Source organism: Pongo pygmaeus, chromosome 1 (assembly GCF_028885625.2).
Source record: "Pongo pygmaeus isolate AG05252 chromosome 1, NHGRI_mPonPyg2-v2.0_pri, whole genome shotgun sequence".
Lineage (NCBI taxonomy): Eukaryota > Metazoa > Chordata > Mammalia > Primates > Hominidae > Pongo > Pongo pygmaeus.
The window spans coordinates 211,113,806-211,129,779 of record NC_072373.2 but is presented as its reverse complement, the minus strand read 5'-3'; the positions used below and the strand labels follow the sequence as shown (position 1 = coordinate 211,129,779).

The following is a 15,974-nucleotide window of genomic DNA, read 5'->3' as shown; positions in this document are numbered from 1 at the left end:
CTATTCTGATTTCTTTTATGTGACAGAATCAACCCTAGTGTATTTAAGACAGTTAGGCCAGGCACGGTGGCTCATCTCTATAATCCCAGCACTTTGGGAGGCCAAGGTGGGAAAATCACTTGAGCCCAGGAGTTTGAGACCAGCCTGGGCAACATGGGGAAACCCTGTCTCTACAAAAAAATACAAAAATTAGCTGGGCATGGTGGCATGTGCCTGTAATTCCAGTGACTAGGTAGGCTGGGGTGGGAGGATGGCTTGAGCCTGGGAGGTTGAGGCTGCAGTGAGCCCTGATTATGCCGCTGCACTCCAGTTTGGGCGACAGAGCAAGACCCTGTCTCCAGAACAAACAAACAAACAAAACACACAAAACATTAGCACGGCCTCTGTTATATGGGCCTGTATCTTAACTAAGACAAAGGCCAAGAACTCAGAAGTGGCCACCCCCTTCATCAGAGTCATACGTTCATCCCATTTTTGTGTTGGGATGTGTCGGTGAGCGACAAGTAGGGGTGTGATTGAAATGCCTGATGCCTAGTTGTAATAATGGACAATGCCTGACACGTAGTAGGTCCTTAATACATTGCAGCAAATAAGCTTCTTGGATATACTCCTTTGCTAGGTGTCGGCTGCTCACTGTAGATGAAACCAAGCCACAGGGAGGTAAAGTGACTTACCCAAGGTCACACAGCTAGAACATGGCAGGGCTGGGATTTGAATCCAGGCCTGTTTCTTTTTTTTTTTTTTTTTGAGACAGAGTCTCGCTCTGTCGCCCAGGCTGGAGTGCAATAGTGCGATCTTGGCTCACTGCAAGCTCTGCCTCCTGGGTTCATGCCATTCTCCTGTCTCAGCCTCCCGAGTAGCAGGGACTACAGGCACCCGCCACGGTTCCCCCTACCACGCCTGGCTAATTTTTTTTGTATTTTTAGTAGAGACAGGGTTTCACCATGTTAGTCAGGATGGTCTTGATCTCCTGACCTCGTGATCTGCCCGCCTCAGCCTCCCAAAGTGCTGGGATTACAGGCGTGAGCCACTGCGCCCGGCCATCCAGGCCTGTTTCTAAAGCCTGTTCTCTTCAGAGAAAATCAGCTGGGGAAGGAAGGAAGGTTAAAAATCATCCTCACTTTACAGAGAAGGGCAGCAAAGCCCAGAGAGTGGTGGCGGTTTGCTTAATGACACACAGTGTATGAACAGCAAAGTCTGGTGCTGAGCCTGAGATGCTGCCTGCAGAAGCTGCTCAGCCTGGATCTGCCCCTGAGATGGAGCCTCACGTTCTCCCCAGCCAGTCGAGGGGGCCTGCTTTAGTGCCAAAGATGCGCACGAGACCGGATTTTCCTTTAAGGCGGAAGGGGAAGGCTTTCTTTTAAAAAAAGGACAGGAAAAACACCAGGGAGGCTGTTGTTGGGAATCTCAGAAAACAGCACAAAGACACTGCTGGTAACATCTGCATTTCCATTTGAATCGCAAATCACACTGCGTTATTCAAATGATTTTTCAAATCACGAAAAGACAATTCCCTGTACAGTTTTGTTATTTTCTCACCATTAGAATCTGCCCACCTCTTGTTCCTTTCCTCACGAATGCTTTTAAACAGATTCCAGGGAAAATATACACACGTGTATTCACACATCTAAGTGGTTTTCAGGGCCCTGGGCTCAGGGTGGCTATCAAGGCACAGCCAGTGCCCCTCTGCAGCAGGACACATGTTTAGTGGCTGCAGGGCCTGAGAAGGAACCTAAGTTTGGACTCTCTGAAAAGCTGGGGTACCAGCCTTGGCTCTGTCTCTTACCAGTAACTGGGCCAGTCCTCACAATTTCCTGAACCACAGCTTCCCCATCTGTAAAATGGAGTCATGACCTTGAATGATTGCTGTGAGGAGTTCAAGGGCCTGGCACTTCACAGGAACTCAGAGAATGCCAGCTTTTGATATTATGTTCCTACATGATCCAAAACACTTTTTGTTTTTCTTAAATTTTTTTTTTGAGATGGAGTCTTGTCACCCAGGCTGGAATGCAATGGCATGATCTTGGCTCACTGCAACCTCTGCCTTCCAGGTGCAAGCTATTTTCGTGCCTCAGCCTCCCAAGTAGCTGGGATTACAGATGTGCACCACCACGCCCGGCTAATTTTTGTATTTTTAGTAGAGACGGTATTTCACCATGTTGGCCAGGCTGGTCTCGGACTCCCAACCTCAGGTGATCTGCCTTCCTTGGCCTTCCAAAGTGCTGGGATTACAGGCATGAGCCACCGCACCTGGCCTTTTAAATTTTAAATGTAGAGATGGGGACTTCTTATGTTGTCCAGGCTGGACTCAAACTCCTGGGCTCAAGAGATCCTCCTGCTTCAGCCTCCTAAATTGCTGAGACTATAGGCATGAGCCACCATGCCCTGCCCCAAACACTTTTAAAGAGACATTATGCAATTTGAGTCAGTGATACCTACCTAAAGGAGTTGCTGGGAAGAAATAATACAAACCATGAAGCACAGTGCCTGGCACCCCAGGAGCTACTCTGTAAATATGAGTTCCCTTACCTTAGTTTCCTAGAAGTTGGGGATGGAGAGTAGGGAGTTAGCTCGGCTGATCCATTTGGGAGCCCAAGATGGCTGCTCAAGCTCCAGCCATCACGTCTGAATTCCAGCCAGCAGAAACTTCAGACCCACAGGGACAAGTGATAACTGACTCCCTATACCTTTTTAATGTTGTAGATGGCTGGTGCCAGTGCTGGGTAGAAACAGGCCAGGAAGGAAGCGAGGTGTTTGTACCCACTGGCTGCAGCTGATACCAGATGGAAATTCCACTGAGTGCTGTCCTAGAACACACAGCTCTGGCCCTCCTCGACTACAAGTTGGTCTGGGTCTCAGGCAACCCTAGTCCCTGAGCCACCCCTCTGCAAAGACCCAGGGGAGCAGCTGCTGGGCAGAGCTCTGGTTTTATAGTTAGCTGGAGAGATGAGAGAAGAGGGGTGAGGCGGGTTGGGAAAGAGCCTCTTCTCAGCACCAGAAAGTTCTGGTGTAGCCAATACTAGGTGAAGATTCAGCCCCTGAACATCTCCCAGGCTGTCTTGATTGAATCTGCCAGCCGCCTGGATACATGCTGGATGTGACTGACGTGCAGAAGACTTCCGTGGCTTCCCGGGCTGGCAGGGGCCTCTGTGGACACCCTGTGACTGCACTCATAACCCGTCATTGTCACATGCTCATGAGGTTGCGTTCCTTGATAAACTGTGAGCGCAGGGGAGCAGAGACCACTTCTCACTCACCTCTGTGCCCCACAGCCAGCCCTGCGCATCGTGGGGGCTCGGTGGGGACCAGATCCCCGCAGGTACAAATGCGGCCCAGCCCTTCCTGTTTCCTGCCTCAAAAGACACCCCAACTTACCCAAACAGAGGCTGCCATCACCCACCTCTGCCTGCCCCAGTGACTCCTTCCAAGCCCATCAGGCCCCTTTGGGTTCTTTCACTTCTTGGACCTCAATTTCCTCATGCATAAAATGAGGCTAATAAAGAGACCTATACCACGTGGGCTGGCTGTGTGGCTTTGATGAGATAATACATGTAACAGGCTTATTGGCACAGGGTTAGAGGCCACTACCGGAAGCTACAGAGATGTGTGAATGCAAGCAGTACCGAGGCAGTGGTGAAGAGCCCAGGTTCATCCGGCTCTACCACTCACGTGCCGTGGCACCGCCTGCAGCCTCAGTTTTCACATCTGTACAACGGGTTACTACCACTATGCAGGACCTCTATGAGGATCAAATGACTTATCCCCGTAAAACATGTGAGTTGTTGGCTACTGTGGTTATTATCAAGTATCTACTTTGTGCCAAGCCTTTTGCTAAGTTCTAGGCCACCTGGCATTTCCGCTGAGTCTTGCCGTGGGTTGGATCTCTGCACCCCAGAAGCCTCATGAGTTGGTCCCTGGGGTGGCAAATCCCCCATCCACTGTAACCCTGTCCCTGTGAGGAGAGACTGAGGGGCAGGAGTGCAGCTTCATTCACCCCAGAGATGCGCCCTGCCTGCGACAGGCCCAGCCCAGTGGGATGATCACAAAGGGCCCTGCTGCGTGGTTGGTCCAGCAGGGAGAAGACAGGTCCTGTGGGTCTCTGTTGGGAGCAGAGGGTGGCCAGCATTTCCCCAACAGCAGTAATGAAACCTCCCTTGCCAGCAACTTCTCTAGCAAAGCGTTTTCAAGGAAAACAGGAGGCCAGCACAAAGGCAGTGCTAATTACCTCTAATTACCCAGAAGAGGAAAGCACTGTTTTTTGTGATGTACTCCTAATGTGATAAAGAATTATTATTAGGCAGGAGCTGGGAAGCTGCCACGAAGACAGTCTGAGGAGGGAGCGGAGTCTCCAAAACTGCTGGTCCCAGAGGCAAAAAACCTGGGGTGGTGGCAGGGGCAGGCCAGGAGGGACTAGGATTAAAGGAGGGCCTACTATGCACCAAGCATCTTACATGCGCTGCCCTGGAAGTTAGGCATTTCCACCATTTCCTAGATGAGGACACTGAGACACAGAGAGGTTAAGTAACTGGCCCAAGGTCACACAGCCAGTAAACCAGTGGCAGCGCCAGGATTCTAAGCCATGCCTCTCTGGTGCCAAAGGCTGTGCTCTTCCTACCATATCCCATTCCCAGTAGAAATCAGATCTTGTGAGGGCTTATGCCACATTAAAAGCTACTTTCTTCAGCAGATGCTTTTTATCTCTGATTCTTCTGGCAAAGGGAGACTCCTGGGGTGCTGAGGCACAAAGTCCCTGCTCCCTTTCACTCCATTCAGGGTGCAGGCACCTTGAATAGGACAGAGAGCCTTGGACACGGGTCAGAAGGCATCAGCTCTGAGTCCTGTTGATAGTGACAGGAGGCAGCCAAATGCCTAGGCAGACAGGGGTGGGTCCCGGGTGAAACCCCACCTTCAAACCAAAAAAACAGCCCGAAGGCTGAAAGACCGGACTGCTGGTCCCAGATGAAACCCGCGACCCAGAGTGACAACTTCTGTTCCTGTTTGCCCACCCTTCCCCTATTCTGAGCCCATAAAAGCCCCAGACTCAGCCACATTGTGGGAGCTTTCCTGCCTTTGGGTAGGGGAACCACCCCGACATCCTCTCTCTGTGGAAAGCTGTTTCATCACTCAATAAAACTCCCCACCTTGCTCACTCTTCAATTGTCAGCATGTCCTCATTCTTCTTGGATGCTGGACAAGAGCTCAGGACCCACCGAGTGTGAGTACCCTGAAAGGCTGTCACACTGGCCTTTTGCCCTCACCAATGGAGGGCAGCTGCCCTACGTGATGGGGCCAGGGGCCGACTGAGCTGTTAACACACCACCGTCCATTGGGCTGTCGATGGCAGAACTAAAACTGCTAATTAGCACACTAACGCCCCCTCTGGGGCTTCAGGGTCACGGGTATCCCTGCCTGGGTGCTGCCACGTTCCCCTTGAGGCAACATGCCTGGTCTGGCCACAGGCCCTGCATGGAGCTTGCTCCTGTGTCAGCATTTGGAGAGGTCAGCCAGACCCCGCACTCGCTTGTTCATGTGCTTCTTCCTGCAAGGGGCTGAGTGTGGCGGACTCAGCAGACGGGGCACCCCTGCTGCAAGTGTGGCGGACTCAGCAGACGGGGCACCCCTGCTGCAAGTGTGGCGGACTCAGCAGACGGGGCACTCCTGCTGCAAGTGTGGCGGACTCAGCAGACGGGGCACCCCTGCTGCAAGTGTGGCAAAAGGGCCGAGAGAAAATTCCTGTTACTGTGGTTTGCTGGTCTTGTGACTCAGTTTACCTCATTCCCACAGGGAAGTGGGCAGCACAGCTTCCAACCTGGGTTCAGAGTCCAGACCTACAACTCTGGCTATGACTCCATGCTCCCAGGTCTCAGTTTCCCAATCTGTGATCTGGGGATGCTTAATACCTCCTCTAGGGAGTTGTGAGGTTTACAGAATATGAGCCAAGTCTATCTGTGAAGATTCCTTTTTTTCTTTTTTTGAAACACAGTCTCGCTCTGTCACCCAGGCTGGAGTGTAGTGGCACCATCTCAGCTCACTGCAAGCTCCGCCTGCTGGGTTCATGCCATTCTCCTGCCTCAGCCTCCTGTGTAGCTGGGACTACAGGCACCCGCCACCATGCCCAGCTAATTTTTTGTATTTTTAGTAGAGACGGGGTTTCACCGTGTTAGCCAGGATGGTCTCGATCTCCTGACCTCGTGATCTGCCCGCCTCGGCCTCCCAAAGTGCTGGGATTACAGGCGTGAGCCACTGCGCCTGGCCCCTGTGAAGGCTCTTTAACTAGGAGCAACCAGTTTCATAAATGGATGAGTCTAGAAATGACTCTTAATCTACCCCAGCCCCCAAAGCTCCCAGTTAGGAAGGCACAGGGTGGCTTCATTTGTGATCCTCTGGTGGGTTAGGAATTGTGTCTTAGGGCCCTGGGAGTTTAGGGGTGAAGATAGAAGTGAGAATGAACTGACCCCAGCAACCTGGTGTCAGGCCGGGTGAGAGGCCTGGGTGACCTTTGGGCAGGGACATGGCTGACAGACTTCATGGACAGTGGCACCTGGTGATTTTTTTGTGCAAGAATTCCCCCATGTTATCAAATGCTCAGTCAAGTCTCAAAAAACATGCAGCCCAGTGTGAGCCACACTACGGTGCCAGGGGTGGATCCAGGGCCTAGCTTCATCGGCCATTGAGACACAGTGGTAGAATGTCAGAACAGGCAGCTGCTGATGCTGAATGGGGAAGCCAGAGTGCCCCTCAAGTCTGGGGATTTTTAGATGCCCAGAAAGGAGTCTAGTCTGCCTGCAGGAAGGAGCTGCTCAAATGACCATTAGTGGAAACTGGGTGATATGGTTTAACTGCGTCCCCACCCGAATCTCATCTTGAATTGTACTCCCATAAATCCCATGTGTTGTGGGAGGGACCCAGTGGGAGATAACTGAATCACGGGGGTGGTTTCCCCCAACCTGTTCTCATGGTAGTGAATACGTCTCTGAGAGCTGATGGTTTTATAAGGGGAAACCCCTTTCACCTGGCTCTCATTCTCTCCCTTGCCTGCCGCCATGTAAGACGTGCCTTTCACCTTCCGCCATGATTGTGAGGCCTCCCCAGCCATGTGAAATTGAGTCCATTAAACTTCTTTTTCTTTATAAATTACCCAGTCTTTATCAGCAGCGTGACAATGGACTAATACACTGGGTTACATGTGGGAAGCACTTGGCACTTGATAAATGGCAGCCAACAGCATAATAACTAGAAACTAAAGATTTTGTTCTCAGGGTCCCCTGATTGCTGAAGTTGGCTTGTGCTTGTAGTTACAGCTTATTCCTTATTCCTCCCCTCCCCGCCTCCCACTATGGAGCACCTCTCCCACTGTTTCTCATATCTACCTGGGCTGGGGCTACATCTATTGGCTTCAGACCTGGGTTTGAGTCCTGCTTTGCCATGTTTCAGCAGTGTGACCCTGGAACGTCTATAAGCCTCAGTGACCTTGTCTGTACAATGGGGACAGTAATGTCTGTAAAAGGCTTAGGGCAGGCTGGGCGTGGTGGCTCATGCCTATAATCCCAGCACTTTGGAAGGCCAAGGCAGGTGGATCACCTGAGGTCAGGAGTTTGAGAACAGCCTGACCAACATGGCGAAACCCTATCTCTATTAAAAGTACAAAAACAAAACAAAACAAAACAAAAGAATTAGCTGGACATGGTGGCAGGTGCCTGTAATCCCAGCTGTTCGGGAGGCTGAGGCAGGAGAATTGCTTGAACCCGGGAGGCGGAGGTTGCAGTGAGCCGAGATCGCGCCATTGCACTCCAACCTGGGCGACAAGAGTGAAACTCCATCACAAAAATATAAATAAATAAATAGGATTAGGGCGGAGCCAGGCATAGAGTGAGTGTCCACATGGGAAACTATTAATTCCCTAGGATAGCATGTGGTAGATGAACGAGGTTCTTTCAAGTCTAAAAAAACTGAAGTTGGTTGGGCGCGGTGGCTTATGCCTGTAATCCCAGCACTCTGGGAGGCCAAGGTGGGTGGATTGCTTGAGCTCAGGAGTTCAAAACCAGCCTGGGCAACATGGTGAAATCTCGTTTCTACCAAAACTACAAAAAAATTAGCTAGATGTGGTGGTGCACACCTGTGGTCTCAGCTACTCAGGAGGCTGGGGCAGGAGGATCACTAGAGCCTGGGAAGCAGAGGGTACAGTGAGCCGAGATTGTGCCACTGCACTCCAGCCTGAGCGAGACCCCATGTAAAAAAAAAAAAAAAAAAAAAAAAAAGGCCAGGCCAGGCATGGTGGCTCATGACTATAATCCCAGCACTTTGGGAGGCTGAGGCAGGCAGATCACCTGAGGTCAGGAGTTCAAGACTAGCCTGAATAACATGGTGGAACCCCATCTCTACTAAAAATACAAAAATTAGCCAGGCATAGTGGCAGGCGCCTGTAATCCCAGCTACTCGGGACACTGAGGCAGGAGAATGGCTTGAACCGGGGAGGCGGAGGTTGCAGTGAGCTGAGATCACACCATTGCACTCCAGACTGGGCAACAGAGTGAGACTCCATCTCAAACAAAAAAAAAAAAAAGAAAAAGAAAAGAAATTCAAGTTGGGTTTGTGTGGCTGCCCAGCAGGTGCCCTCCCACCCCATTCACTGCAAGAATTCTTTCTGACTCCAGCCTAGTTTTAGCTGCATGGGAACCCTTAGGAGTATGTTTAAAATGTGGACTCATGGCTCTGCCCCTAGAGACTGATGTAGAAGTTTTGGGCAGTGGGGCGCTGGGCTCTGCATTTTAAAGATTCCCCAGATGTCCCGCTCTGTATCCCATCTTTCCACAGCCTGGCAGACAGGTGCTTCTGCTTTTGGTCTAGCGTAAAGCCCTCCACCTGTGTCCCCTGCTTGTTCCAGCTGCTTCTCGCAGAAACATACAGTCCTGACTAGTGAGCAGAGATGGGGCTGCTGGGGATCCCTGGGTGGGGGGTACTCAGGAGTGGGGAACGGCAGTAATACAGGAGCAAGAGTGAGGGTTCTGGAGTTCAAATCCAATCCTGGTCCTGTTAATTGCTAGTTGTATATCTGTGTGTGTTTTTGCTTTTTAGAGACAGGGTTATGCTCTGATACCCAGGCTGCAATGCAATGGCATGATCACGGCTCACTGTAGCCTCAATCTCCTAGGCTCAAGTGATCCTCCCACCTCAGCCTCCCGAGAAGCTGGGACTACAGGCACGCACCACCACGCCCAGCTAATTTAAAAACTTTTTATAGAGATAGGGTTTTTGCCATGTTGCCCAGGCTGGTCTTGAATTTCTGGGCTCAAGGGATCTGCCCTCCTGGGCCTCCCAAAGTGCCGGGATTACAGGCATGACCCACTGCACCTGCTCCAAATAAATTCTTATGATCTTTCTCCTGTGGCGTGGAAAAGGCTGGGGCCACTGTCTCCAGGGGACAGGGGTGGCTGGGCTGGAGCAACTAAGCAAACGCAAAGCCCCAGGAGGAACAGGCCAACACTCACCACAGAGGTCAGGTCCACGTTCTCCACCCTCCTGTCCTGCAGCAGCACGGGCTGTAGGCCGGCGACGCGGAGCTGCACCGAGGACGTGCGGTACACGAAACTCAGCAGCCAGTCTCCCCTGTGGGAGGGTAGAGAAGCGTGTGAACGTTAGCACCAGCCTCGGACAGCCCGAGGACAGGACGGGCCAGGCTGCCTCCTGGGGAAGCCAGGTGGGAATGGAGCTTCTGTGGGAAAACAGGGCCCCTGATTGCACGGTGGAGATGCAAGATGAAGCAGCCACAGCTGATGCTTTTGGAGCCTGGCCTGGGTGCCAGGCATGGTGCACAGGGCTATGCACAAGCACCAGGTAGCTCCATGAAGGCTGTCTGCTTTGTTCCCAGCTGGGTCTCCAGAGCTAAGAACAGTGTCTGGCATGCAATACAGGAATATCTGCTGAATGAATGAATGAATGAGGAATCTGGATAAAGTTCTCAAAAAGTCACCATGTGACTCAGGAGAGCTACTCCCAGCTCGGGAAAGGTGGCTTGTCCAGGGCTCCCTGGAAAAAGAAAAGCAGAGAAGGTCCACCTGTGAGGAGGGGAGGAGCTCTGGGGTCTAGGTGACCTATCTGTGAGTTGGAGGGACCAGCTTGGCCTTCCCAGGACAGGCTCAGCCCAGGCTGCAGGTCCTCCCTGCCCTCAGGCAGCAGAGGAGGCGAGGGTGGTTGTCCAGGCAGTCACAGTGCCAGGAACATTCCTCTACTTTCAGGGGTGCTGTGACCCCACTCCGTGAACCTGGTCCCAGCCAAACACTGCCCCTACACTATCCAGAAGAAATGACCTTGGACCCTCTGCTGCCCATTGCTTCAGATGCAATGAGCACTGTCTACAGAGGAGATGGTCTGAGGGGCCCCTTGAGGCAGCCTTCCCTTGCAAACCCTTGAACTGTCCTGGGATGCAGCTGGGCCATCCCAGAGCCATGCCCTTGGGCCTTGCTGCCCAGCAAGTCTGTGCACAGGCAAGCTTCTGTTTTCCCCTCTGCACCCCAGGCTCGGATCCAACTCAGCCCATCCTGCTGTCTTTTATGTGGACCAAATACATGGCGTTATTTTTGCATACTTCTTGATCTGAAAGAAGGGCCCTCCCTCACTGTAGGGGGGTAAGAATGGCTGAGAGATAGGAGGCCGGGGCTGGAATCCTGGTGGCCCTGTCTATGTGCCCTGCTGTGTGACCACAGGCAAGTCCCCCACCTGTCTGGGACACAGGGTGTGGTGGTGCTCTCTGGGCTCCTCCAAGTTCTGACCCTCTGTGGTCTCTGAGCACGTGGGTTTGTGAGTGCGTACCACTCTGAAAACCCCCAGGAGAACTGGGTCTCTGAGCTGAGGGGTCCTCTACAGACTCTCCTGCTATGTCCCAAAGTGAGCTCATCTGTCCCTAACTCCTTCCCCACTGTCATCTGCCCAGTCCTTCAAGTAGAAACCAATGTCTTGGGTGCCTCCTTCCTATAGCCAACGTATCAGAGTCCTCCCAATTCTTCCTCCCCTCTCCCCTCCAATACCTGCCCCTTGTAGTCCAGCCCTGAGAGCAGGCAATTCTCCCTCCCCGCCCCATGGATGAATGCAATGGCCTCCTCACCCCACTCCCTGCTCCTGACCTCACATACCTTGAGCCACTGGAGTCTTCCTAAAACACCCGTCTGACCACCATGCTCCCTTAGAAGCAGACCATGGCCCTCCATTGCCACTGGAGTCTTCCTAAAACACCCGTCTGACCACCATGCTCCCTTAGAAGCAGACCATGGCCCTCCATTGCCTGTGAGTTTTCTCATCTAGACAATTCCTTCAGTCCCTCCAGAGAGCAATGCTTTCAGGTCCTGATGATTATCTTAATATTGAGGGTCCAAGAAGCACTGTCTAAGAACGGATGGTTGCAGGGCGCGGTGGCTCATGCCTGTAATCCTAGCATTTTGGGAGGCTGAGGTGGGAGGATTGCTTGGGCCCAGGCATTTGAGACCAGCCTAGGCAACACAGGAAGATCCCATCTCTGCAAAACACACAAAAATTAGCTGGGCGTGATGGTGTGTGCCTGTGGTCCCAGCTACTTGGGAGGCTGAGGCAGGAGGATCATCTAAGCCCAAGGCAGTTGAGGCTGCAGTGAGCCATGGTTGTGCCACTGCACTTCAGCCTGGGCAACAGAGTGAGACCTCGTCTCAAAAAATAAAAAACAAAACAAAAGGATGGCTACAGGGAGAAAAGGGACATCAATTCAAGTTATTTTATTGAACTATTCATAAGAATCCAGTGCATCAAATACTGGATATGAGGATGGTCAGGAAATGTGTCCAATACAGCTGGGTATAAATGAGCAAAGACAGCATCATTCCTCCAAAATTATTTCTGTTGTAATTATGACAACATTTTAGTTAAAATATGAATTACATGTATTTATGCACATGTAGGGGCAGAGCAGGAACACAGATAAGAAGGTTCTGTACCCTCTCACTGTGCTGAGCAAACCATGGGCCTTCACTGGCATTCAAGACCTTCTCCACCTGGCTCTGGACCACACAGAGCCAGGTTCATTTCCTGCCTTGTCAATTATGAGCTGTGTGACCTTGGACAGGTTGCTTGACCTTTCTGAGCCTCAGTCTCCTCAGGGTATCTTAGCTCTCAGCATTGGCAGGAGCATTAACTGAGGCGGGACATGTATAAACAGGTGCTCAGGGAGCCTCAGGCATGACTATTAGCGCCTGTGCTGGACGTGTGTGTGCTGTGCCGCCTCTCTCTGGTTCAGTTTGTGCTTCCAGTCTCTGATGGGTTCCTATATCCATCCTTTCAAAATTCACCTTGGACATCCCCTCCTCCAGGGAGTGCCCCTGGGCCTCTCCATCCACTACTATATATATATGTTTTGAGACAGGGTCTTGCTCTGTTGCTCAGGCTGGAGTGCAGTGGCACGATCTTGGCTCATTGCAGCCTCTGCCTCCTGGGCTCAAGCCATCCTCCCACCTCAGCCTCCCAAGTAGCTGGCACTACAGGTGTGCGCCACCATGCCTGGCTAATTTTTGTATTTTTTTGTTTGTTTTTGTTTTTGTTTTTGAGACATAGCCTCACTCTGTTGCCCAGGCTGGAGTGCAGTGGCACGATCTTGGCTCACTGCAGCCTCTGCCTCCTAGGGTCAAGCCATCCTCCCATCTCAGCCTCCCAAGTAGCTGGGACTACAGGCGTGAACCACCATGCCTGGTTAACTTTTGTATTTCTTTTGAGACATAGTCTCGCTCTGTTGCTCAGGCTGGAGTGCAGTGGCTCGATCTTGGCTCATTGCAGCCTCTGCCTCCTGGGCTCAAGCCATCCTCCCACCTCAGCTTCCCAAGTAGCTGGGACTACAGGTGTGCGCCACCATGCCCGGCTAATTTTTGTATTTTTTTTTTTTTTTGTGGAGACAGGTTTTGCCATGTTGTTCAGGCTAGTCTTGAACTCCTTCCTGGGCTCAAGTGATCCTCCTGCCTCGGCCTCCCAAAGTGCAGGGATTACAGGTGTGAGCCACTGCGCCTGTCCTCCATCCAAAATGACTAATCATTCACCCCTTGTGTACCTGGTACTTGTTCCTTTTATGATGTTTGCCACACGTCCTCCTGTGTTTCCCCTTTTCTAGAAAAGCAGAGAGCTCCCTGAGGGCAGGCCTGTGCCTTAGTCATCCCTGTATCCTGAGCTGAACCGGGAACTCACTGCCACTCTCTCCCAGGCCCTCCAGCCAATGCTGATGTGCAAGCCCCAGGCTGAACAACTGCCACCTGCTGAAGGCAGACATGGCTCACTCACCAGGCCTCGAGCCATCTGTGGGCAGGGGTCCTCCCTGCTCCTGCCGTGTGAGTCATCCCTTCCTCACACGGCACCTGGGGCAGAGCCCACAGGGTGGCCTCTTTTCCTGGGTTACAAGGAGCCTGCCTGAGGACTCAGAATGTAGCCATCTCACGGTGGGGTGAGACAGGCCTGAGCTCATATCCTGGGTCTGCCTGTAGGACCCTGGGCAAGTCACTTGCCCCTTTTTGAGCTTCACTTCCTCAGGGATGTGACAGGCAGCAGTGCTATCCCCCCAGCTAGCTTCCAGAAGGTTCGTGAATAGCCCAAGTAAGGGAATGGATTTACAAAGAGCTTTATTAATGTAATTTACACATGAGTAAACTTGTGTAGTTGGGTAGGGTTGGCCTGAATCCCCATCCCTCTCACCCTCCATGTTTATGTTCTCAGCAACTAAAAGGCCTTTGGAGGCCAAGAATCTGAACTCCTGGCTGATGCTTAATTTAACCAAAGAACTACAGTTGTTTTGATCTACACTCTCTCTCCCCCTTCCCTCCTTCCCTTTCTTCTCCCTTCTCCTCTTTCTCCTTTCTCTCCATAAAGAGATGGCCCAGGATCTCACAAAATAATTGAAAACCAAGTGTATGCGTCTCAGATTCTCAACAGAACAGATGGGTTTAATAAGATTTTGCTGAGTTCCCACTGCACACATGCAATTTTAATTCTTTCCCTTTGCTGTTTATAAAAAGTACTAAAAAATCATGTGCGGCGGGGTGCAGTGGCTCACGCCTGTAATCCCAGCACTTTGGGAGGCCGAGATGGGTGGATCACGAGGTCAGGAGATTGAGACCATCCTGGCTAACACGGTGAAGCCCCGTCTCTACTAAAAATACAATAAATTAGCCAGGCGTGGTGGCGTGTGCCTGTAGTCCCAGCTACTCGGGAGGCTGAGGTAGGAGAATGGAATGAACCTGGGGGGTGCAGCTTGCAGTGAGCTGAGATTGCAACACTGCACTCCAGCCTGGGTGACAATGTGAGACTCCATTTCAAAAAAAAAAAAAAAAAAGTCACGTGCTATGTAAGTATGCCAAGTAATAAACATTATAACTGTTATCATTTATTGGGCACCTACTAAGTGCCAGTTCTTCTGTTTCATAATGTCATTTAATCTTCCCAGAACCTCTGTACAGGAGGGACTATTATTCCTATTTTATAGGTGGGGACACTGAATTCAGGGAAGTTGTTTGTCTAAACCCATTCAAAAGGTAAATGGCAGAGGGAAGATGTTAACCTAGGACTGTCTTGCATCAAAGGCTTTGTCCATTCCTTATCTTTTTCTTATTTATATATATATATTTTTTGAGATGGAGTCTTGCTCTTGTTGCCCAGGCTGGAGTACAGTGGTGCGATCTTGGCTCACTGCAACCTCTGCCTCCCAGGTTCAAACGATTGTCCTGCCTCAGCCTCCCACCATGCTGCCTGGCCTAAGGTTGGTGCTCACTGAATTTGCTGAATGAATATCCCAAGTGATTGATGATGATGAATGAAAAAAATGGTGACATCGCCTGTCATTCACAAAGCATGTATCTACCATGCACACACATACACACATGTGCACATGGGCAATCGTGCACATGTGCATGTACATACATACAAATACACACACGTACAGCTCTGTAAATCCTTCAAGCATCATCACAACTCTGAGAGCAGTTGCTACCAGTATCCCTCTTTTACTGATGGAGAAACGAAGGCGGGCATTAGAACCCAGGCCTGTGTGCTTCCAAATGAAGAGCCTTAAACATTGTTGCTCTGAAAACACCTTTGCTTCATCCAGAGGCTGGATGGATGGGGCTTCTTCTCAGGCCAATCTTAGAGGGCTCAGTTTTGGGTTTCATCTTCCCTCCTGCCCCAAAGTCTGAATCACAGCTTTGGCCGAAACCCCGCAGGTCCTCCTTCTCAAACCCCAAACAAGGGTTGCTTCCTTTCTAGCCCCGCAGCCGCCAGCCTTCACAGGCCCCCTCCTCTGGCTGGAGGGTCTGTCACCCTGTTTGGGTACAGGCTCCTGCACGCCGTCGGTCTCCTGTTCTAGCACCCTGCCCTGCCTCCAAGGCAGCAGTCAGAAAGCTCAGCCTAGGCCCCTCCAGCCCCTCCCTCCACCGCCAAAGACTAACATAGAAGCCTCTTAGGCCTTGTTCAAAGACCTCCCTGTGGCCCAATCTTTGTTTTTCAGTCTGTGTCCCATTCGCCCACATCCCTACCCCCAGCTCCAACCAGGCCAAGCCGCCCCAGCCTCTCCTGTCATCCTGCTGCTCTCAGGCCTGACACAGAAACATCTTCTCAGAATCCCCCCTGCTGTCCATCATGCTACTGGAGGGCCGCTTCCCAGATCAGATCACCAGGCCTGGGCCTGCTCCTAACAGGGACGGTGCCCGGTCGGTTCCTGGGATCTTCCAGGACAGGGATTAGGTCTCAAATATGTGTCCCCAACACAGAGCCTGGGCATACTAAGTGCTCAGTAAGCATTGTCACTTCCCCGCTGGCACGAGGTTTGGACAGACCTGCAGTAGCCATTGATGATCCTCCCGGACACCACCTTCCGGAAAGGCTCCCAATGCTTGGCTTCTCCCTCCACAGGCGCACCCAGCAGGACGACGTCCTCGATGATTCCTTGGCAATCTGGCAAAAGACCCCAGAAAAGGCCGTCA

General features: G+C 51.7%; 1 protein-coding gene across 15 annotated transcripts in view; it reads right to left on the bottom strand.

Moving 5' to 3' along the window:
* Positions 1-15,974, bottom strand: part of TMCO4 (transmembrane and coiled-coil domains 4) — a 121,510-nt gene that overhangs the window by 2,878 nt on the left and 102,658 nt on the right. For all 15 annotated transcript variants that reach the window (XM_054503367.2, XM_054503403.2, XM_063667729.1 and 12 more), the window contains 2 exons: positions 15,828-15,945; positions 9,489-9,606 (listed from right to left, as the gene is read on the bottom strand). In XM_054503367.2, the coding sequence (XP_054359342.1) occupies positions 9,489-9,606; positions 15,828-15,945 (236 nt within the window). The remainder of the gene's footprint in view (positions 1-9,488; positions 9,607-15,827; positions 15,946-15,974) is intronic.